We start from the raw sequence: 22,527 nt of genomic DNA on the forward strand, positions 1-22,527 counted from the left end.
CAGGACAGGGCTCCTCTGAGCGCGTTTAGCCGTGAGGAACACCAAACACACGCGTGTTCTGAGGTCTCCTCCTCCTCGCATTGGCAGGCATGGCTCCAGGGCTGTGTTGCTACTGCAGAGGGGAGAAGGTTTATCTCTCCCCCTCCTCTTTTCTGTGTGGAAAGCCTGTTAACTTCAGCGCTTCAGGAGGGAGCGTTCCTGCTCTCCTCTCAGCTCGCTGGCGGAGTTTGTGAGACAGGTGCGTGGCAGTGCGCCCCCTGACTGTGAGGTGTGGTATCTGCACCAGGAGAGCCGCAGTGGAGTGACGCGTGCAACCCCGCCCCTAACTCCGCCCCCAACTCCGCCCCGCCGGACGGACGGACAGGCAGACGGTGGGACGAGCAGGCAGGGTGGAAGGCTCAGCCCCAGCACGGCGAGGGGAGCGGTCACACCCCGTCCTCCGGCCGGTCCCAGGACGGCCTGGCTTCACGGTGAGTGCGGCGCCGGGTTTGTACAAGCGCTTGCGTGTCTGCAGGACTGTATGCATTCACCTAACGTGTAACATGTCTGTGATCATGCCAGCGTGCCCATGTGTGACCATATTCAAAGCACATGCTTGCTTTTTGCCTTTGGTTTGGAAATTTCGACATGCACACGCATTGTTTTACTCAGATGAGATAACTGCGTGTGTGGAGTGAGTGTAGCTGGCGTTCGAGCAGGTCTGAAAACAGTCTGCGCTCCTTTGAAAACCACAGCGGTTGAGAACGTGGGATAATTCCTCTGCCCTGAGTCTCCTGAGTGGAGTAATCAGGGCGTCTTTATGTGTGCACACTTCAAACATGAAAGCGCGTCAGGAACAGGGTGTCTAAGCACTCCAGCCAAATGTGCAGAAGCCTTGATCTGCCTCAGTTCAGGCGGAGTGGGGGGGGGGGGTGTGTATAGTTTTTCTCCCCACTAACACACTGAGTATTTATGTGGATTTGTATGTATTAGATAAAAATGGTCTTGTTCTTTTATCCTTATAGGCTTTTCATGGTTGTTGACTGTACAACTGGCGGCTCTGTGGCAACTACATCTTCCTCTAAGCCCCTGCGATCTATCTCAAATCCTCCCTGTATCGGCCAATTTAAACAGGCGCAGCCCAAAGAGGATGGACAGACATAAGCTCTTTTTAGAACATAAAGTAAGAGGGTTATGGCAATTTGGCTGCCAAAAGCCCAGTTTACAGGTCCTCTCAGCGTTAGAGACAGTATGTAAGAAAGCTGATCAAGATGCTTTAGGAGAGATAATGGGGGCTGAAAGAAAGACAATCCTATCCAGTTTTTTTCCCCCCGTTTTTTTTTTTTTTTTTTTTACTTTTTTTATTTTATTTAAGCAACCTAATCTGGTCTCAGAAGAAGTTTCATTGTTTCTTATGTTGAGCCAATAAGGCTTAGAGAGATGGAGATGGGGCATTGTTTCCACACTGTGCTGGCTCCCGCAAAGCTCAAGATGAGGACAATTGGTTTGTGGCTTCACTGTGGCGCGCATAAAGCCCTACTGTACAGGGAGCGGGAAAAGGGGGCTCAGATCTGGGAAACATCCCAATATATTCAACTAATGCTGCCCCCCCCCCCCCCCCATTCACACAGCTCTGACAATCCTGTGGATTCTGTTTACCAAGCGGGCGTTTCTCCCCATGCCCGGGTGCTGGAAGGTCGCTGCTAGCTCACAGGGTCAGCTCAGTGACTTTGATAAGGGGGAGGACTGCTTCTAGTGCATGAAGCCACCATTCAAATTTATGTCTCCTTCTAAAAGTTGAGTGATGAACAGTGGGTCCCATCTTGGGGTACACCCCCCCCCCCCCCCCCCCATCCATGCACATATAGCATTTGCCAGTAGATATCTGCAGTCCAAGTCTACCGTGATAATGGGTCCATCACTTAAATTAATAGATCAAAATTGTGCACTTTTTATATCAACTCATATAAAATGTTGCCGTCTTACTAATCTTAAAGTGCATTAACACAAAGGCAAATTTAACATTGCTCTAATACGCTGTTTACTTTATTTTAAAAATGTCGCCTAAAGCATATAGCTCATAACTAGCTCAGTACCTATACCATTGCAAGTTTTGCGGTTTTATTCTTTACACAAAATACCATGCTACATTATAGTTCAACATTATTAATAGCATTGTCTTCTGAATCTTTCATTGCTGGTGTTATAATATATGTGCTGGAATGCCTTGTGGGCTTTTTTGGGAAAAATGTTGGAATATCTGGAAAAGCTAGCATGTTATGTTAGACTGAAATTACATCCATGTACTGCCTAGAAAATGCAGTGGGATTAGCAGCCAGATTCAGGCTTCCTTGGAGTCTCCTGCATTTTGTGTTTTCTCTGAGTGTAGTGCATCCTGATAAAACCAGACCACACACCCCTGTTTCCCTGCTCCTGCTGTCATACTGTCCCTCTTCAGTGCTTTCAGTGAAATCTACTCTACTGTGGTCCTGTTATGCATCCCAACACACAGTATGTAGGTATGCTGGTTGAGAGTTTGGGGTGGCAGTTGTGTTCTGTGCAGTGATTGGTGAATGTATTTCCATTCTGTGGTCTTCAGTGCTACTAGAGGAGGCCATCTGACCAGGACGGGAGAGGAGGTCTTTTCCAGGACTGTACCGAGTGACCAGAGCTGGAGACTGGACTGGAGACAGGCAGGTGGGTCCCAGACAGGACTCTATCAGGGCCATGGCCTGACTAAATATAAAGATGTCCAAAACGTGCATGGATGTTCTAATTGTCATGACGCATCCGAAATTAATGGATGTTCACGTTGACAGATTGAATTCTGAGGCAAGCAATGGCGCAAATAGCCTGCGCTCACTGTAATCAAAGGGTGTGAACCCTCTGAAAGCCACCTGCCGCTGTGGGAGGAGCTAAAGATACCGCTTATCCAATCAGAGCAGCGCAACGCGTCCCATTCTCTGCCTTTCGGACAGGTCACCACGGAGAATCGAATATGGTGACAAACGTTTCATTCAGTGCAAACATCTGTCTCACTCCACTTTAAAGCATTTTGCCAGGTGTTTCTACCGGCTGTAACCGAATGTTCATTTTAGCATTTAAAAGTTAGTGAGGATTTGTGATGCGACGTTGGAACGAATTGTAACATGTTTAAATTAACATAAACCTTCGGGGCTATTATATTTAGAATTAATAGATGCAGTAAGAGTTTTATTTTTGTAAAATATCGAGACTTATAAAATGTCTTCGCTTTCACATAACTTGAATGTATGCATTAGTGTGTTAGTCGCCATTTGATTTGTTACTTATTTCAAAAGTTAATGCTTTATTGTATATAGGCTTCGCACACAGGGAAATTGGTTTCTTGGACATTTATTTTAATCCACATATACAGTCCACTCCCTGAAGTTGTTCCATTTCCCGTGTAATTTGCGAGCGTCTACGGTCCGGCAGATAACTCCACACGTGTGTCAAGGATTGAATATTAAATACACTGGGGGAAATGAGAGTGAGCAGGATTCTTATTTAGTGTCTAGAATTATTTTCAAATTCACCCTCTATAAAAGGTGAATACCGTTCAGTTACCTTTCAATGGGGCGCATTGAGCGCTCGCCTACAGTGAGCGCTCAATGCGGCCACCTGTTCGGGTTTAAGACGCAAGCGGTTAAGTAGTGCCACGTTTATCTGCATCACTGACGGTTTGAATCGTATCACCGCGAACAGAAGCAAGCGGGGGCCTGTAGGTAAAGGTGTGAGGCCACGTCGCAGAAAGGGTGTAGATAGGAAGAACTTTAAAGATTAAACGTTTGTGGTTCGCATGGTTGCACATCAACGGGGCCAGGACGCGATCTAAACTTGGCCTAATCGCCGATGTCGAATATCTGCCGGGTGTGACTTCTCGAGGGGCTGTTCCCCGCATCCCCCACGCGTGCTCCCTTATCACGCCCACGCAGACTCGTGTTCTCCTGTGCGTGGGGAGGGTGGTTTAATTATTCGTAGTAATGTTTTTATCATTTTCCTGTATTTGCACTGTAATCAATAGCCTACACACTAATGTGTTTTCTTTCTTATTTTTTAGACGTTAACCTCGAAGATAATGACGATCAGGTAAATAAATTAAGCATTTTACTTATATACTTTAAATCGGTTACAGATTTAATTTCTCTCCATAGTGCGGAAGCGTAAGTACAGTAGCCTACGAAATTCTTGTGACTGCTGCCTGACTGCAGTGAGCGGAAAGGAAAATTTGAAGATTATTTTATTTGTTATTTTTGACAAAGTAGGCCTAATCCACCATTATGCTTGTGTGGCTCTTCTTTCAGGTGTCTGGGGAAACCGGAACTCTGAAAGTCGTCCATTTTGGTTTAGTATAAACAAACATCACATTTTTTTGATTTTCGAAATTGTAAAATTTAAAACTAGTGTACTAATGTTGGTTTAATATTGCAAATCTTCCAAAGTAGTTCAACGTTAATTTCAGTACTTTGAATAATTAAATTCGGGTTAGCCGGTTTTGTCATTTTAAAAGGAACGGCGGGATACTGGCTCATTTTTAAAAATATGAAATAGTTTACTTCATATGGGCCGTTGTAATGCCAGCCGCGCATGCCAAACTGTTTTGCCCATGGGCGTTTGTCATAATGTATGGAAATCAGCTGCTCTGTTTTAATACAATTGAAGGTGTTCATTATAGACCACATCAGTTTATGACCCATCTTAAACGCTTTGTATGATTCGTAGTTTTGTTTACTACTTGAAATGTACATTTTTTACATGAAGCTTATGTAGAATAAATTCACTGCCCAATTCTAATGGTAGTTCTTTTTTTCCTCGTCTGGTTTTGTATTCAGCAAAATTATTTGAACATGAATTGATGTTTACTTGCATTTCCCTTAGCCACATTGAAGCACATTCTTACCACTGAAAACTACTTAAATCTGCTATACCACTGTATATTTGAAGCTGGCATTTTTACAGGATGTGCTTACATGAACGTGAAATTAAGTAATTAACTGTTCTCGACAAACAGACATTTTCTTTTTACCGGTGACTCTGCATGGCCATTAAGATATTTTCCTTCCCGTTTCTGCGAGATTACGGGCGAGAGTTATTCACGGGAGAAACGTAGACGCGCCTTTTGAGAAGGGGAGCCGTTTTCCTGAACAGCAGCCACGGCCGTGTCAGAACTGTTGACGGTCCGTGTTTAGGATTACTGTGACAGCACCCAGCGATCCTTAATCCTCCGCTGTATCGTAATCTATTTACTTTGCATTCTAAGAGGATTTTCATATAAAATACACAAGAAGTGATGCTGGAATGGACAGAAGATCAGGAGGGATTTTTGGCGTTGTCGGTTTTGTTTTTCTTTGTCCTTTTCTAAAGCTGATGGCTTCTAAAACATTAAAATCGGTTTGTCAGTTGCTAAAGTCCAACGTAGAGAGGGAGGTGTACAGAGTGTTTTATATATTTCATCTTCCGTTCTTGTAAACACATTGTACTGTCTGTGCCCGTCACTCCTGATAAGTGTTGAGAAGGACAGAGAAGTCACTGTGACGAGTGAGTAATATTAGCGCGGAAGGTGGCTGCTGTGATGTCTTAACTCGACATCATCTCTGTAATTTTGTCTGGTTATTGGTGTCGCATTACTTCCACGGGCAGTACGACATAAGCGAGCAAGGATACACTTTTGTCAGCAAATTAAAATGTTTCAGTGGACAAATCACGTCCCACGAACCACTTAAAACTAAGATCCGTACGATTTGTGAAAGCGCAGATTATATCACTGCAGCTGTTTCGTAGACACCAACCATCTGGAATCATTAAATACGTTCCAAAACCAGATGTTAGTATTATCCTAAATCACACCATTACATTTTAACAAGGCAGGAATTACAGAAATATTGCCCAACTTTACAAGAAGTCAGATTAAGGCATTTTGATTAATTCAGATAATCCTTTGCATCCGGCACAGTTACAAAACCGTAAGATCATTTTTTTTTCCATGAAATTTGTTTCAGAAACCTTAGGCCTACATCAAACGAGATTTCACAGTTACCTATGTCATCACGATTGAACCCAAATTAACTACCGTGGCAAGGAGTCTTTGCACACTCTAAGCAAGTTTTTGGAGAAAAAAATTAAAGGGGATTCTGCAGGTTTGATTACCTGCCCATCCACGTTAGTGAAGTGTAGAGGAGATGACGAACACAGTGTGTTACATTGTAAGAATGAGACCGTAGCACCCACCTCTGCAGCCTCAGGTCTCTGAAAGGATGACACTGGGGCCGTACCTTTGGGCAGAACTCGGGGGCAGAGGCATCCAACCAACCCTCAGCAGCCCGGAGAGATTTCCCAGCAGGCCCTGTTAAGATTGTTCATAATATAATTGAGTTAGAAGGACACGTTTGCCAATAGTAGGGTATAGATTCTCTGAAGGCCACATGGGAAAAAAACAATCAAAGATTTCACTCTGTTTAGCAAAAACATATGTCTATGTGACATTTGATATTACGATGTTAGCTTTTAATAAACAGGAATAAACCTGAACCGATTCCTTGGATTTAGTGATTCGGTAACACAAAAGATAATCTGAGAAATAAGAATTATCTCCAGTTACGTGAAATGTGCAAATGCTTAGTTTGTGACTATAAGACAATATTGGCATTTGCACAGCGCAAAGAAAAACCCCACAACATATGAGGTGGAGAAATTACAGCAGTTACCTGTAGCCACACCCTGTTCAGTACAGGTGGGTGCTGCTTGACCCCCTCGGAGGTCCTCTCAGCCAGCACGTTCCTCGTGGCTGTCTGAGGATACAGAGTAACGCAGACTGCCAGTGTACGGGAGCAGCCCTAACATGCTTTCAGTTTGGCTTTCACAGGCAGGAGACCCAGATTACACGGCCTGAAGTGAGGCTCTGTCAGCCCGCCCTTGCTCTCCTGCCATTAGGACTCAGCCAGGCCTGAAACACACCCAGATACAGATCGCATCCGCACATGCAAAGAGAAATTGCTCTTACGCTTCACGTCCTTAACAAATCAGCGAGCAGAACATCAACAGGTTTTAATTCAGTCAAGGAAGTAATTTTACCCATATAGGCCAAAGGTGAGCCAGTTGTCATTTTACATTCAGGGTTACAGCACAGGGGCTGGCATTCAAGAGAAGCAATGTGTGTGGGGTGGTCTAAACCAAATGAAATGCATTGCCAGTGCATGTTCTTTCTGAGGAGGTGAAGTCAACTGTTGACATCCCTCACGGACAGATGCCTAAGGAACCAAATATAGAAAAATAGCCAAAGTGTAGATTGACTGGTCGCTGCTAAAGTGATCCTCTCCTCCAGACCACTCAAATGGGCCACGCCCTTCCATGGCTAAGCTATGCATAAGGTCCATCTGGTTGCCTGGCTCCACTGTTCCGCAGTGTTACAAACAAGAACGTCCACCAGACATCCCCACCTGGGCGGTCCAGACAGCTTAGTTTACCTGTGACCTTGCAGATATCACCTGGAGCTGCTCTTGCAGGGTTTGAACAGCACAGCGACGGTGGTGGAGCAGCGAGTGCCCACCCAGGAGCCTCACACTGTTCCTCTGGCAGGCAGCGGTAAGAGAAGCCGCACACACTGGAGAACGCTCACAGGGTTGCCAGCTCGGAATGACTGATCTCAAAACCAGTTCATCCTGCTCTCCCCAAGGAGCGGTCCAAAGCAACATGTTTATTCACCTTAATTAAGCCATTCTGCCCTGGCACTGTCTGCGGTAGGTGTTTATAAGCATCTACCGGCTGACAGCATGCATAGCCGCCATTTTACTTCTGGCCTGATATAAGATGCACCTGATGCATGTAATACAATAATGATGTTCCCGCGTTCTTCCTCTCTCTGCTGTCAGAGAGAGGCCCTTCCCTGTACACACAAACCACCAATCATCCACTCAAGGCTATGCGCTGGCGTTGGTGTGCGCTTTTTCCAACCAACAACAAATTCGATTGCTTGGCCGAGGGGCTTTATGTGACGTCTGAGTCAGGTAATACTGCATGTATTATAACTATGATTTACATCCCCGTGGAAAATTTTCCACCTGATCATGGCCATTGTGGTCATTATTTAGGAACGCTAGGTGCAAAAAGTTAGAAGGGGAAATATATTCATGCTTAAGAAAATGTATGCAAATCAAGTTAAACTTCCGAGAAAAGGATTTGATATAGTTAGCGGAATCTTTGGAAATACATTCAGTTTTGAGTTAAGAATAGATTGATTTCCGTCTCTGTAAATACCGAAGGGTGTACTTCTTTATTATATTGCTTAATAATTATAGCAATTCTTTCGTTTTTCCAATAATATTTTTGCTCTCGTTTTCACTTTGTTTAATGAAAATACATTTTAAAACGGTAAATAAGCGGAGTTCAACATCTCTCTCTCTCTCTCACACACACACCTCATATCTCGCACTCCCTCTGTAAAAATACAAACGAACCTGAGGATGTGTAGAATCACAAAATTTTCTCTGCACAAACCCTATATATGCTTAGTTGTAAAGTTCATGTAATAAGTAATATGTGCTGATTACGCGCTCTGGCGCCTACGCATAGACTACATCTGTAGACGCAATCTCTTAACATTTCCAGAATTTAGACTTTGTGTAATGGAATACCCAGACAACGATTTAAAAAATTGAGAATTGCATTTTATTTGTGACATCATCCAACTGCACCTTCAGTAAAATGATATTCAAAACGCTTTCTTTAAAATACCATCTCTCCCAAGTGATCACATGACTTTTTTTTACCCTTAGCTGAAACTGAAATTTTGAATGTTTACAAGATAATTCCAAAAGTTAAATATGCCTGCGTTTTCACGGGCTTCTTAACAGTATTGGCCACGTGGTAATTTAAACATTAGCATGTCATTAACATCATCAGTGAACGATGTTCATGATACTGATATTCGTTCATTTAGCACGCCTGCAATCAGAACGAACCATTTTATGCTATGGTACATTTCGGTGTTAAGGATAATGAGATACCTACGGTGAGCCGGGTAACTGTTAGTGATCTCTGCGGTAATGACCGAATAAGATTTGTGATTTATATCACTATAACTTCATCATATTCGCAAGACAGGGTTACATTATTAGATGTATATCCACCAAACTAAGTCGTGTTTGTAAACGAACTCGAAGCAGCGGCAACCCGCTGAGAGCGTCCCGGGTGTCTCGCGGCCAGCACCGTAAAGCAAACATATTTTATGTTCTCGTGGGCTGGTTATTTAGACAATCCTATTTATTCAGCTGGTACAAATTAATAATTAACATACAAAGAAAACTGACTGGTGTTAATTGAATTCGTGCGCATTTGTCCAGTTATTTTCCCTAAATATAAACAAAATTAAACATTTCAACGAGCATCTAAAAAAGATGCGAAACAGCAATCGCCCTGTGTTTGGCAAATATTTTGACTTAATTTGTTCCGTTTATTGTTTACCGAGCTGATTGCACAGAAGCCTTTAAATTATTCAGAATAATAATGAGCTGCTCGTTGTAGTCCTTGACACAGTCCTCCAAATATTTTTATGTAAAAAACGTTTCTTGGGAGTTAATGAAACTAATGAAATTAGTTTCTGAAATGAGTTGTCTTTCACTAAAATGCAGAAAGATCACCAATTGCAGAATATCGATATTGCTGGTTCACATCCCGTTGGTGGGCGCCTCGGATTAGTAGGGCTGGCGCACTGGTTTCTCCTCGCACGTTTTCACAGATTTAGGCAAAGCGCCTAGGATTCGCTCATTGTTGGAACATGTACCTCTAAACAACCTTGCCACGCAAAACTGACCTTCTTCCATTTTAATGAGCTAATGCCTGACAGCAAACTCTCTCCTCTAATATTCTCGTTCCCTCCATTTGACCCATTAACCTGGCTCCACCTATTTAATTGCCGAATCAGAAGGAGTAATATTCTTTCAGGTTATTCCAGATCAGCTCATTAGAGATGCACTCGGTATAATGCTTTACGTTCTTGCATTCAGTTACGGCGTGATCAAATATGTGCAACAAATATGCCGAGTACTCTTAATGCAGCGTTTAGAGAAACAAGAAGACAGAGAAAAAGGAGAGTAGAATTTTACATTTGTTTAAACATATAAAACATTACAATTGCAGAAGAAATACCAGTGAGCATAACGACGCGTAAACCACTGAAATGCTTTGTTGCATTAATAAATCTATCATAATCCGAAGTATGTCTGCTTTGCATTGTCTTAATTTGAACTAAAAACGACTGATATCGATAAACTAAAGAGAATTGTTTAGTCACTTCATTCAACATCACAAAAAGATGGAAAATAACTCTGCCTTCACCTAAATTTGAATAAATACGGTCAAAACCAAGCTTCAGAACGAGTATTTTCGTTCCCTTTCCCCACCAGTGCCGGAGACAGTCCGACAGGAAAATAACAATATTCTTAAGATAACAACAGAAGACATGTTGCCCATTAGCCGTAAATTTGCAGTTTACCGTAAAGTTCCTAACGGAATTTGAAGAAAACCAAAAAACTGGGACAATTTTAATATGTGTTGAATGTCTTAGTGACCACTTATTAATACAAAATGGTTCGCGCAATGCGTTCGAGTTCTAGCACAGGCTAGAGATAAATATTTTTTTTTGTTTGGTTCACAAATGGAGGTTGTGGGCTACGAGGGAGAATACCATCGGGGAAAAACACTCAAAAACCACTAAGAACAGTTCGTTGTTAAGTTGATCTTTATTGTATGGACAAGAATGTAAGGGTGTCACCTGGAATACATTCAACATTTCACTGGAATACTGAAACTGTAAGCCTAATTCAGTTCTCTCCAATCGGTCGTGACTCTAATCAGAAGCTAAAGTGCAGCGAGTCGAGTCTTCAGCATCACTGTAGACAACACTTAAAGTTTCTTACACCAGTTTAAATTTTTACGGTCTGAGCACTAACTTGAATGGAAATCCAATAATAATTTAAATTCTGTAAGGTTTCCGTAGTTTTTCTTTTATATTTGGGCAATGAAATAAATGTTCGTAATTTCACTCGAATATTCTAGTTTTGAGAGTCACGGAAACGAAGAATGTCCTGTTGTCAAAGAACGTATTTGTACTGCCAAATGGTTACCTTGAGAGCATGAAAATATTTTAAATTTTGTGTTTTTGTTTTCATGTATTTAAACAATTTCAAATCCAGGAACACCAACTAAATGCGGTCACTGTAACTGACCCAATTACATATTTACATATTTCAGCTCCTTTTTGCAGCTGACTAAAATTTCTTTCGTCCTAAAAATAACAAATTTAAGAAAAAAAACGTTATACAAGTTGATTGGGATGGAGGTAATCAGGGCGTTGAGTTGTCCGAGTTCCTTTGAGAAAATGATAGAGTATTCCTCGCCACAGGCAGACATGAGCACACCACGGGGACCTGTGGAACTGGTACTCATTGGCGTTTGGTTAAAATGACGCTTAAAACTTCTTCAGAATTTAAGGTCTTCCAAGGGCATTTCATATCAATTCTTCATTGATAAAAAAACACCACTGCAAAGCTTGTCCATAGCTTTCTTTTGGTTATTTTTTTGTTTTCTTGTTCTTAAAAGGGATTTTTGAAAAAGGTGAAGTTGGTGAACGTCTAACTATGTTAACTTTCGAAGTTTTTTTTTAATCACCACACTATCAAAAAAAAGAAAATCACAAGACTTGGAACCTCCAGGAGGTCTGGTCTTTGTAGTCCAAACAGTCTGTGGTGTTGAAGTTGAGCTTCCAAGAGGAGGCAGTTTGGTCTTTGTAATCCAGGCAGTCTGAGGAGTTGAAGGCCAGGCCGGCCCCGCTGTAGGCCTGGTGGTGGTGGTGGTGGTGATGGTGGTGGTGCCCTGAGGACTGGCTGATGTGGTGGTGCGGGTGTCCCGACATGGAGGAGGGGGGCATGGGGCTGAGCTGGTGGGGGTGGTGGTGAGAGTGCATGGGGGACAGGTAGGAGCTGCAGTCCACCCCCCCGAAATACGAGCCGGACGGGGCCGGGTAGCCCTGGCTGTAGCCGGCGGTCTGGTTGTAGGACATGGGGTAGGAGGATCCGGTGGCGGATGGGACGGACCGCTGCATGCAGGAGGTGCTGGCAGGGGGCACGGGTTCGGGGAGGGAGACGGACGGGGGGGCGGAGCCAGGGGAGATGGAGGCGGGGCTCCAGATGGACGACACCGGGGTGCTGATGGAGGTAGAGGTGCTGCTGATGCCTGTGGTGTTGCTGGAGGAGTTGGAGCTGGATGAGGAGCCGGCGCTGGACACGGCCGGAGGCGTGAACTGGCCGCTGCTCTCCGAGCCAGTGCTCTCCCGCGTCGGGGACGACTTCTTCTTGGCCGGCCGCGCCTTGGCGCTGCCCCCGCTCTGCTGCTGTTGCCGGCACTTGGCCCGCCGGTTCTTGAACCACACCTGCACGGGCAAATTCAGTTTTCCTCACATAAGGTTCCATTGAATATGTCAGAGGGTGAATGAGAAACGGGGAAAAATATGCAATTAAGGCAAATAAGCAATTATCATTCACAAACATTAATTTGTGTCCAGGCTCCAGTTCCTCCATGATGGGTTTAATTTCATACCTTGTAAACGGCACCCAGATAACACTATTCTCTTCAGAGGGGAGTAATTCAATAGTTTGAAGTGGGTCTCCTTATTTATATGTTGTAATGGTTTGCATTGTAAAAAGGCTCTGTAATTGTTTTTTTTTAATTAGGTTCTGAAACAATATTTTTGTAGCAATATATTACGTTTATTGCTTGCTTAGTAATCTGTGATGAATCTTGTTGAATTAATGAAACGGGTACCATCGCAGCAACATTTATGCTAATCGCAGCACTAAGAAACCGCGCGTTTTGACAATATCACGTCAAATGATTACGAACGGATCATTTTTAATTTTCAATCACGCGTAAGCAACATTACTGCTGTGTAACAGTCAATTCTAATTCTAACTTTGGATTTGGATTCTGAGCTTTACATCGGTTAAACTTAAATGGCGTCAATACCCGGAGGGGTATTAACCACTGTTTTCATTGGCTGCTACCAAACCCGCACGTGCAGGGCCTAACAGCCCCGTTTTCCAGCCGCTTCAGCTTCAGTAAAGCCCTATTAGCGCTTTACAAAGTTACAGTGAACCGGCGCAAGAGGGGGCCACTGAGCCCGGTGCGTAAACGCGCGTTTAGCTCCAAGCAGGCGTACGAAATTTAGCACAAGGAGAAGTTTTCGTCCGTAACCACATTCGGTTCTCGAAAATTAGTAGCGTCTAGACGTCTAAACTGCATTCGTTATACATTCACGATTGAAATACGTCTATAACCAGAAATTCAGGGTTAAGAAGTTTTGTGTATGCCTAGCTGTGATAACGTCGGAAACAGAATTGGTTGTTATAAACAACAATACCTGAACTCTGGATTCGGGCAGATTAATTTTCAAGGCCACCTCTTCTCTCATGAATATGTCCGGGTAGCGCGTCTTGGCAAAGAGCGCCTCCAGTATATCCAGCTGAGAGCGGGTGAAGGTGGTCCTTTCCCGGCGCTGTTTCCTCGGAGTCGCTAAAGCAGAATACAAATAAATGGCCAGGCAATTTTACAAAATGCTCCACAGCTCCAATGCTCCAAAAATATCCTGTCATTTTCATGCAGTAAGACGTGTAGGCCAATAAAACCATATGGAGATACATGTTTTCATGAAATCATATTTGTTCTTTGAGAAAAGTTTCAAAAAGATATAGAACTTAACAGGGAAATATTATAAGCAATATTCAGATTTTATTCATTACATTTACTATATTTTAATTGATATTTTATGATACCAGAATACTTGGCATGTAAGGTTTTGCAGTACCTGACAAGGATTTACTTTAAAACAAAACAAAAAAAAAGTTTAAAGTTCAAAAAGGAAGAATATTTCTGTCACTGGAGATTCAATATATTAAATTTAATTGATAGGTGCAGTCATACAATGTTGCAGAAAGAAAATAATAATAAGCCTTTAAACCTAGCATTTATTTCCATAAACAGAAACGAACGTCAAACAAGTGCAGCGTGGCCTGCGGCTTCGAAAAGAGTAACTAGGCTACGGAAAATAAACAATGCTGTATGATTGTGGCAGACACCAGAGTCAATTTCAGTACAACGTTCTCCGAAATGAAGAGAGTGATTAGTGAGGATGCAGGTCTCTCGGTGCGCCAGACTGCTTACCTGGATACCCGACAGAAGGATGCAGCAGGTCCATGGCCGCGCCGCTCAGCCCCAGCCCGTTCATGCCGTACGGGGGCTGTTTGAGGTATGACATCATGCTAGAGGCAGTCGCGGGTCGCCCCAGATCCGGCCAGTAGCTCGATTTCCCCCGATGTTGCAGCTCGACGGAAATAAATGACCAAAGCAAGACTAAAAACGAAACAAAGAAAAGGCAATAATTATCAAAGCACCGCGTTCCTTCAGTCAGTAAACTCAGGCATAAGCAGGCAGGATAGACACGTTCAAATTAAACGTGCACTGATGCAAGGAACTACCGAACGAAAAGTTTACAGAAGGTTACATTTTAGTTCGCCTCCTTAGTACCATCATACCACGCCTCTTTATTTTTATTCTTAGATTTTACGATGTTTAGAAAAGTACTCCGACTGCAACAAGACCGTTGTGCATGTGTATATATTTGTGTCGACATACTGTATATATTATCGAATGGTTCTTTCACAGCCGCATCACATCCAAAACATCGTAGTCATTGTGAAATGTTGGCCTACTATAAACGGTAAGCTTGAGTCCATGTGAAATATTGGCCTTCCAATTATAGCCAGTTTAGAATCCAAATGATTTTCGACGGACGCTGAATAATAATAATAATAATAAAAATAATAATAGTAATAATAATAATAATAATAATAATAAATTGCTTGAAAGCACGGTAAAATTTATTCACCTGATGTGTGTTTTTTATTCCTGATGACATCAGGAGTCATTGAAAATTATTGAAGTGTTCAGTCGTTCAAAATTGTTCAATCGTCAAGAATTTATGGAAATGTGTTCGTTTCCCTCCGTCATATTTAATAAAAGGGGTGAAATATACCGGATTCGTCTTTAGATAAATCAGAATAATTTTAAAGAATTTATAACTCGTTTCTCATCGTCTCTGCATACGCCGTATGTGAAAGATTAACATCTTTCGTAGCCTATCACCCTCTGTCTACCTTCGACGTGTGTCATACTTGATATGCATACATTTTTATGACGGTGAGAATTTACAATTATTAATTGGTTTACTGTTGAGGTCTTCGTGAGACCCGCGTGCATTTAATTGAGGTCGCGTTCAAGAGCCTATTAAGGCCGTCGGTTGTTCAAACATTCAACACCTGTGTGAACATACTTTTCTCTTCTATCAAAACAAAATTAACAATTTTGTGACAAGCAATCAATTAAAATTCAATAATGAAAAACCAAAATACTTTCCCTGTGAATTTAGCGTCTTCAGCCCTTGTTTGCCTCTGTGATTTTGGCCAAGACTCTGTTACACCTAATACAATACTTTCACATCCCGAATCACACTATGCAGTACATTTTATTCTTGTGGTGAAACTTCAGTATTTTGTTACTTGTAAAACTTGTACGCAATGCACACTTCCCTCTGTAAAAGAACGAGGGCCGCCGGACTCCAGTGAGTTTGTGATTTCATAGATCGACGCGCGTAGGCCTAATTGACGTTTTCAGCCTCGCGCCCATTTTTAAAAGTTATATGGATAAACATACAGGTATGTTATTTTTAAGCCCATTTCTTGAAACATTGTTAAGGGGAACACAAATGAGTGTGAACGTCCCGAGGGAATTATGAAATATAACTACACATTTATAAACATGGGCGTCAGTTTGTTTTAAAAGTGCTGGGAACAACGGCGTTCAACTAACCAAAGGCTTTCAAAAAGTGGTGGGGACGAAATGGGCCACGACAAAAAGCGGTGGGGACATGTCCCCAGCGCAAATGACGCCTATGTTTATAAAAGTTCGACGATAACTCGTTTTGCAATACTTTGAATGGTGCACTGGAGAGTAAAAATAAACAGAACGTTATAATGGCTAATCAGACCCTACATTTTGCTAGTAGGAGTTAATGCTAAAAGTAAGTGTGCGTGGGAAAAGCAAAAGCAGGCTAGGCTACCGGACAAAATCGTGTCCTTTGATTATTTACGAAGCCTCGTCACTTAATTTATGCAATGTGAGACAAGCAGTTTCATTTGGTAGAACTGTTATTTCTGTCCTTATTATTACATCGTGTCAAACAACCAAAAAAAAAAAAAAAAAAAACTAAATGAAATTATTTTGCTAAGGGCCGGAACTTCCCCTCCTCTTTGACGAAGATTCTATCTGACCCCGTGCTGGGAAAAGCAAACCCGGAGTTTTCTGTGCATTTAGACGCTGCTTAAACCACACTTCCAGCTCTGCAGGACAGATTGAAAAGGCGAGAGCTCCGTGCAAATGAACTCAATTACAATTTAGATTAGACCTCCAGGGAGACCATTTAAAGAAGGGTCTTATCAGCAAAATAAATTAACAAAAACCAAAACACGCCTCTCCAATTATCTACTAAGTACATTCAACATACTTAATGGGCAATCGGGCTCAAAATTATTCATTTCCATAAGAATAAAAATATAAATCAGGCCCATCCAGGCACGCTCTCTACAAGTTAGACACGTTTTATTTTATCGTGCTTGAAATTGCCGGCAGTAATTTCCAGTGAACATTAATTGATAACTGTATGATCATATTTCCAGAGCGCTCGAGAAAGACGCAAGAACGGAAAACTTTCGCCTTGCACGAACGAAATTGTTTGCCTGTAACTTTTTTTCCCCTGAATTTGCCACAAACACACACAAAAAAAATTACCACAAGAATGTGCGTGTTTATCAAATATGTTTACAGTTGTGCAACGTAGAATATAGTTTTTTTTTTTTTTTGCAAGAAATGCTTGAAGGTGAGGGGTTTTACCCTTTACAGCAAGGTAAGTGAATCTGAGCCGAACGGCGCGCATAGAAATGGAAGAGAAAAACTTCACAGCCAAAATCTAAAGCGTCGAGTATAGACTCACCTTTATATCTTTCTCCTTCCTTTTCCCTTCTTTTCCTCCTTTTCCGTCTGATCAAGAGGTGTGTCTGTATAGAAATATCCACCAATGGAAGAATTCAGGAAAGCAACACGATTAAGGTAACAGAAGTAGCCAGCAGTCAAAAGAAATTTTTAAAAAGTATTTTAAAAATGCAGGTGTGTACCGATACTGACGTCTCGTCCGCGCTCTGTAGTTATTTCACTCTTTCAGTCAAATAATGTTTTCTGGGTTTAAAACCAAATAAATCAAACTCATTACATTTGGCTGCACGAATGTGTCTCGCACTGTGTTTAGGCGATTGCTAATGTAGACGGATGGAGATTGATCACCTTCTCTCTACCCTGTCCCTCTATGAGCGTAGGACACCTGCGGAACCGCCCACTCCAACCAATCCCTGGGCGCCCTCCGTGTAACAGACAGCCAAATCGGCCACTCCGTGCACGAAGCTGCTTGAAAACCCCTCCCTTCTTGACCGACGACAACATAAACCTGCAGGGTGACCGAGCAGATTAAAAAAGCAAAAAGAAATATTCGGAATACATGTTAAATCATTTTTAACGTCAGATAACTAACTCAGATTTGTTTATTTAAAAAGGAACTAGATAAACTAAAAAAATATAACGCAGAAGAAGTGAACTCTCTTAGTTTTTAGGCGATATGCTTTAACAAATAACTAGAATAATTACAAACATGCTATTACGCATTGATCTTTTACACTATTTTAAACATCGCTCAGGTTTTTAGATCGAACGTAAAATTCAGTCCTTCAGACTAGTTGCTCAATATATCTAAACATTTTACCAATTTTAAATATCCTGCCATTTTCATGAAATAAAATCACAGAATGCGAAAAGCATGTTCACTGTTACCATAGGCAGTGTGTTTTTTTAATGTATCAAACTGTGTAATTATTACGGGATAATTAATGTATTAATCGGCTTGTGCTAAAAAAGAAAATATTTTTGCAGTTAAGGGCTATATAAAAGTCCTTGCGCGTGGTCCAAGGAAGAGCCAACATCGACAAATAATTCTTTAAAATGGCTGCGTGTAGCTGTAGGAGGAGGTTCAGTATTTTATCAGCTCTGGTGAGAGCGAATAAAACATCTTTAATAATTTAAACTCAAATTATGTACCCACTATGGAATACTAAACGTAGGCCTTTGCTTGGTACAAAATCCTAACAACAAGAATAAAAAGCTGACTTTATGAGGATGTCTTGGGACGATATGACTAATACTCTTTACATTTTATTAGATTCATATATTATGTGGATTCAAAATACAGAACTGTTTAAATGATCCATTTTATTTATTTTCATTTTTGTGGTAACCCCTCTCATGAATATTAATGGTAAACTAATCCCCACTTAGAATTACATTGCAGAATAGTCTGCGTAAAGTTTAATAGGGACAGTCTTCTAACACACTGAGGGGAAATGTGAAAAGAATTGAAGAAAAACCCAGCCGATCCAGAAAATAAATGAAATCAGCCCAGAAAGAATCAGAGCCTTGGAATCAAAGAAAGTACCTTTCAAGCCTCCCGTTCCCAAAGAAATGCCAATAAAATAAGGTAACAGAATATCATGGAGGGCGCACTGTTTCCTTAACCGTTTCTCAAAGGGTCGGTGAGATGCACTGAGGACCCTAATAAGGCTTCGCTCGGTCCTTTTGTTGATCTCACAAAATCAACTCATTCTAATTGAGCCCGGAGCTGAAAGCGAGCTAATGTTCAAAGCAAGAGACCGCCAGACCAACGAAATTACATTTTTTTTTACTATATGGGACATATAATGAAAGGCAGGATTTACACGGTTCTTCTATAGATCTAAAAAGTCATCGACACATGCACTTCTGAAAGAAGTGAAGTGCCGCCATAAGACGTTACAGGTTTAGGATAAAATAAAAATCCTCAGGAAAAAGTTTTAACGCAAGTTGTACGCAGGCCAATAGCCTACGTAGCCAACGCACTAAACTGTGTGCGCGCATGAAAACAAATTAAAAGAATAAACTTCTAGAGTGAGGTCTAATTCACCACATAAAAAATTTATAAAGAGAGAAGAGATTCTCACATCCACTTGCAGCCCCGATCCTTTTCTAAAGTATAAATCCAGTGCAGAAGTGCCTTTAAAAACAGACAAATTGCAACACGGACTTGAAAGAGAGATATATTCCTTTAACAATCCCGCAGATTTACTGTTTTATATTCCTGATGCCTGTTTAAGAGGTTGTGATCAACCTGGTCTAAGTATCAAGATATCAAATAGCACTAACCTTTTGTAATAAGAGTATTTGTCTAATCCCAAATTGCAGTCGAATTTTCTTAATGCTGAGCTCGTAAAGCCCGGGATTAGGGTAGCGAAGAGGAGGGGGGGGGGCGAAAGTTTTGTCTCTTTAGCCGGCAGGATTGGAGCAGGTCGTGGATGTTGTCGGTCCTTATTAAAACGATGATGCATAAAATACGATATTGTAAGAACCCTGTGCAAACGGATCGCTAACATCTTCCCTTGGTAGTTTTTTTTTTGTAAGAAGGGAGGATATTTATTGACGGGGGCTTCGTGAAATCCTACTGATCAACACCTGTGAGGTGAGGCTTCAGACATCAAAGTATTTGCAGACACAATACACAGGAGATTAATCCGGCCGAACACAAGGACCGGAATTTCTGCTCTCTGCTGAGCGGCGATGCTGGCATTTTACCCCGCGCGTTTCCTGCAAAACATCCTTACTGAATATTACCAGCGCCGGCTTTTTCTCTCATTCCGCGCCGCCAATTCCCGCTCGCTGCGAACGAAGCCAATTCTGCAGAGTGCCTCTCAGGTAAGGACTGGCGTTCCTTCATTTCCGACTTTGATACAACTGCGGAAAATATTCATCGAAATAGTTTTTAATAATGAAATTGATTTAGAAGAAACACAACAACACGGTTTATTTTTATTGAGTATTTAGAGACTATGAAAACACTATAAAAACAATTGTATACAAGTTGTTGAGAGAGAAATAGGGAGCTAACATAAAACATAGCTTCCTGCTTCACTCTCAACAACTTATATACAATTGTTTTGCGAGCAATTATATAAAATCTTACTTCCGAATGCAAAACATGCAATATTTATAAGCAAAATTCGATTTAGTGCTCCTTTTGTCTTTAGAATAAAGACATTTATAGAAACATGCTTTCTATATGAGCTTCTGATATGCAAAAAATAAGAGCAATACCATTCACTCGTTCCTTGAGATCATGCAGGTTAGTTACCTGCATAGGTTTAACGTACATAAAATAAAGCAGTGCTAAAGTTAGGTGCAATATTTACGAGTAGAAAATAGAGGTTTCCGTAAGAAAGAAAAAAACGGGATGTAATCGGTCGTGAACACTACAAATTGCGGTCTATTGGGTACATAAATCACCAGTGATAACAAGAGTCATAAAAAAACAAAACCAAAACGCCTTAGGGGACACCGTACGGATATGTAGTTGGACCCAAGCAGAGAACCGATCAGTAAATTAATTTGAAAGTATTAAAAAGGCCAGAGAGGACGTCAGCTGTCAAAACTTATTTTCACAGTTTAATCAGAGATACGGGGCTGCTACTATGGGCATTCCGCGGTCAGTTAAGAGGCGGCTCTTCGTCGCAACCTTTCCTGACATAAAAGGTCTGGGGGTAAACAGATGTTCCATACAAAACGATTTGTTCTAATCTGCCCCTCAGGAATGAGTATTCGGCATTAACCTAAATTACAACAACCTGCAAACACTAATTTATAAATCGTCAAAAAGCGCCAAGGTATTCGGGCGAATGAACAGGCCTGTCACAGTCGTGGCTGCCTGTATTTATTACAAATTTATGTTGGTGTGTATTTTATATATATATATATATATATATATATATATATATATATATATATATATATATATATATATATATATATATATATATATGACACAAAGCCTGTGGGGTATTAAAGCTTTAGCTACTTCTGCTTACGTAATAGACCAATTTTGACACTGACAAAATAATAAACATTTCAAACAGTAGAAGATCACACTCGGTAAATGCAAACCACGGTACTTTCGGAACCGATAGTCGACCGTTGATTCTTTTGCGCGGTTATTTTACTTTAATCGAAAATAATCTGAAAGTGATTTTACTCTTTACTGAGACTGGTACAGTACAAAAACACACATACCGTTGTTCAACAATACAGTCTCTAAAAACTTTCAAGTACAAATGTGTAATTCACATAAATTATTCAAATCAGCTCTAAAATTTTCTTTCCAACACTATCGCCTAACTAAGAAATAAGTCAGAGATGGAAGTACATTTAAGTGCTACCAATAAATACTAATGAAATACGGAACAAATGATTACGTTGATGGAAACGTTACGTTTCTTTGCGGCTATTTCACACTTAAACGTGCATACAGACTTTTCCTGAATCTTGAACCGATTGAATAAACATCAGCATGAAATCATTCAACCCGGAAAGACAGCAAGCATATGGAATATGAAAGCATTGGGAGTTTATTGAAGACTGGTATGACACAAGAATAAATAAACAGGTAATTGCTCGCACAAAGACAGTTGCACCAGATGTGTGAAACCATAATATCAGCACATGAAAGGATATTTCTCTTTAAAGTATACAATAAATATTAACAAAAAGTCATTGAGCAAATGTACACGGTTATGATGTTAGTCACTTATATGTGACCGGAGAATGGACAAACGGCAATAAATAATCACTCGTCTTAACTGGATTTTTTCAGATTTTTCCTGCAAGCCATTCCTCATATCTATGATGATAATATACAACATGGCCGTTCGTTTACGCTCCCCAACCGTCCCAAACGGCGTTCCTTGAAATGTCTGGTAAACTATATCGCAGCAACAGAAACTAAAACCATTGCTGCCAATTCAAATACAGCATTCCCACTTTTAAAAGGTTTCGCACATGGAAAACCATAAAAAACGGAATTAAACCGTCTGTTTTAACTACAGAACATTTTTTAAAATGATCAAATTAAACTTTTAACCTCACACTATGTTCTGCTTGGGAACTCATCCTGCTTACATTGATAACCCACTGAATAATGAACAAATCTCGAACAAACATAAACTGTACCTAAAACCTTTTATAGCGAACCCTTCCGATAGTAAAACGCACTCAGTTTGACAAGGTGTGTTTTTGTAGTAGCTTTTTTTTTAGTAAAAGTCAAAAGCCATTAGATCAAATATTTTCAATTAAAAAAACCTTTTGATCAGTACAGATGTTTGACTCCTGTGGTGGTTGATTCCTGTGTTTTTGAACTGGGAAACTCAGATTAAAAAGTAGTACCTTACTTGTTTGACAAAAGCAAACAAATTGAAAATAAAATTACAGACAGAACCTTGAGTTCAGTATAAACTTGGTACAAGG

At 41.1% G+C, this 22,527-nt stretch overlaps 2 protein-coding genes across 3 annotated transcripts in view; one reads left to right on the plus strand and one right to left on the minus strand.

Moving 5' to 3' along the window:
* The window catches only part of LOC118790265 (WD repeat containing planar cell polarity effector), a 51,088-nt gene extending 44,141 nt beyond the window's left edge, over window positions 1–6,947 (plus strand). Inside the window, 3 exon segments of the mRNA XM_036547170.1 lie at window positions 287–470; window positions 2,579–2,676; window positions 6,931–6,947. Coding sequence (XP_036403063.1) covers window positions 287–470; window positions 2,579–2,676; window positions 6,931–6,947 — 299 coding nt within the window.
* Window positions 6,948–11,686: 4,739 nt separating this feature from the next.
* otx1 (orthodenticle homeobox 1) lies at window positions 11,687–17,422 on the minus strand. Of its 2 annotated transcripts, XM_036546830.1 has the most exons (5): window positions 17,277–17,422; window positions 17,096–17,159; window positions 14,212–14,400; window positions 13,412–13,563; window positions 11,687–12,424 (listed from the first exon to the last, which is right to left on the minus strand). In XM_036546830.1, the coding sequence occupies exons 3-5, from the start codon at window positions 14,306–14,308 to the stop codon at window positions 11,687–11,689; spliced, it is 987 nt and encodes a 328-aa protein (XP_036402723.1). In that variant the 5' UTR covers window positions 14,309–14,400; window positions 17,096–17,159; window positions 17,277–17,422. The 2 variants fall into 2 exon arrangements, with proteins under 2 accessions (XP_036402723.1, XP_036402722.1); XM_036546829.1 differs by having other exon boundaries at window positions 17,096–17,422.
* Window positions 17,423–22,527: the final 5,105 nt, after the last annotated feature.

This window comes from Megalops cyprinoides, chromosome 15 (assembly GCF_013368585.1).
Source record: "Megalops cyprinoides isolate fMegCyp1 chromosome 15, fMegCyp1.pri, whole genome shotgun sequence".
In the NCBI taxonomy this organism is placed as follows: Eukaryota; Metazoa; Chordata; class Actinopteri; order Elopiformes; family Megalopidae; genus Megalops; species Megalops cyprinoides.

Coding starts and splice junctions, on each gene's coding strand:
- otx1 (XM_036546830.1), bottom strand. CDS start 14,308: ATGATGTCATACCTCAAACAGCCCCCGTACGGCATGAACGGGCTGGGG. Junction 13,564..14,211: donor TCCTTCTGTCGGGTATCCAG/GTAAGCAGTCTG, acceptor ATTCTGCTTTAG/CGACTCCGAGGAAACAGCGC. Junction 12,425..13,411: donor TGCCCGAATCCAGAGTTCAG/GTATTGTTGTTT, acceptor TTGCCCGTGCAG/GTGTGGTTCAAGAACCGGCG.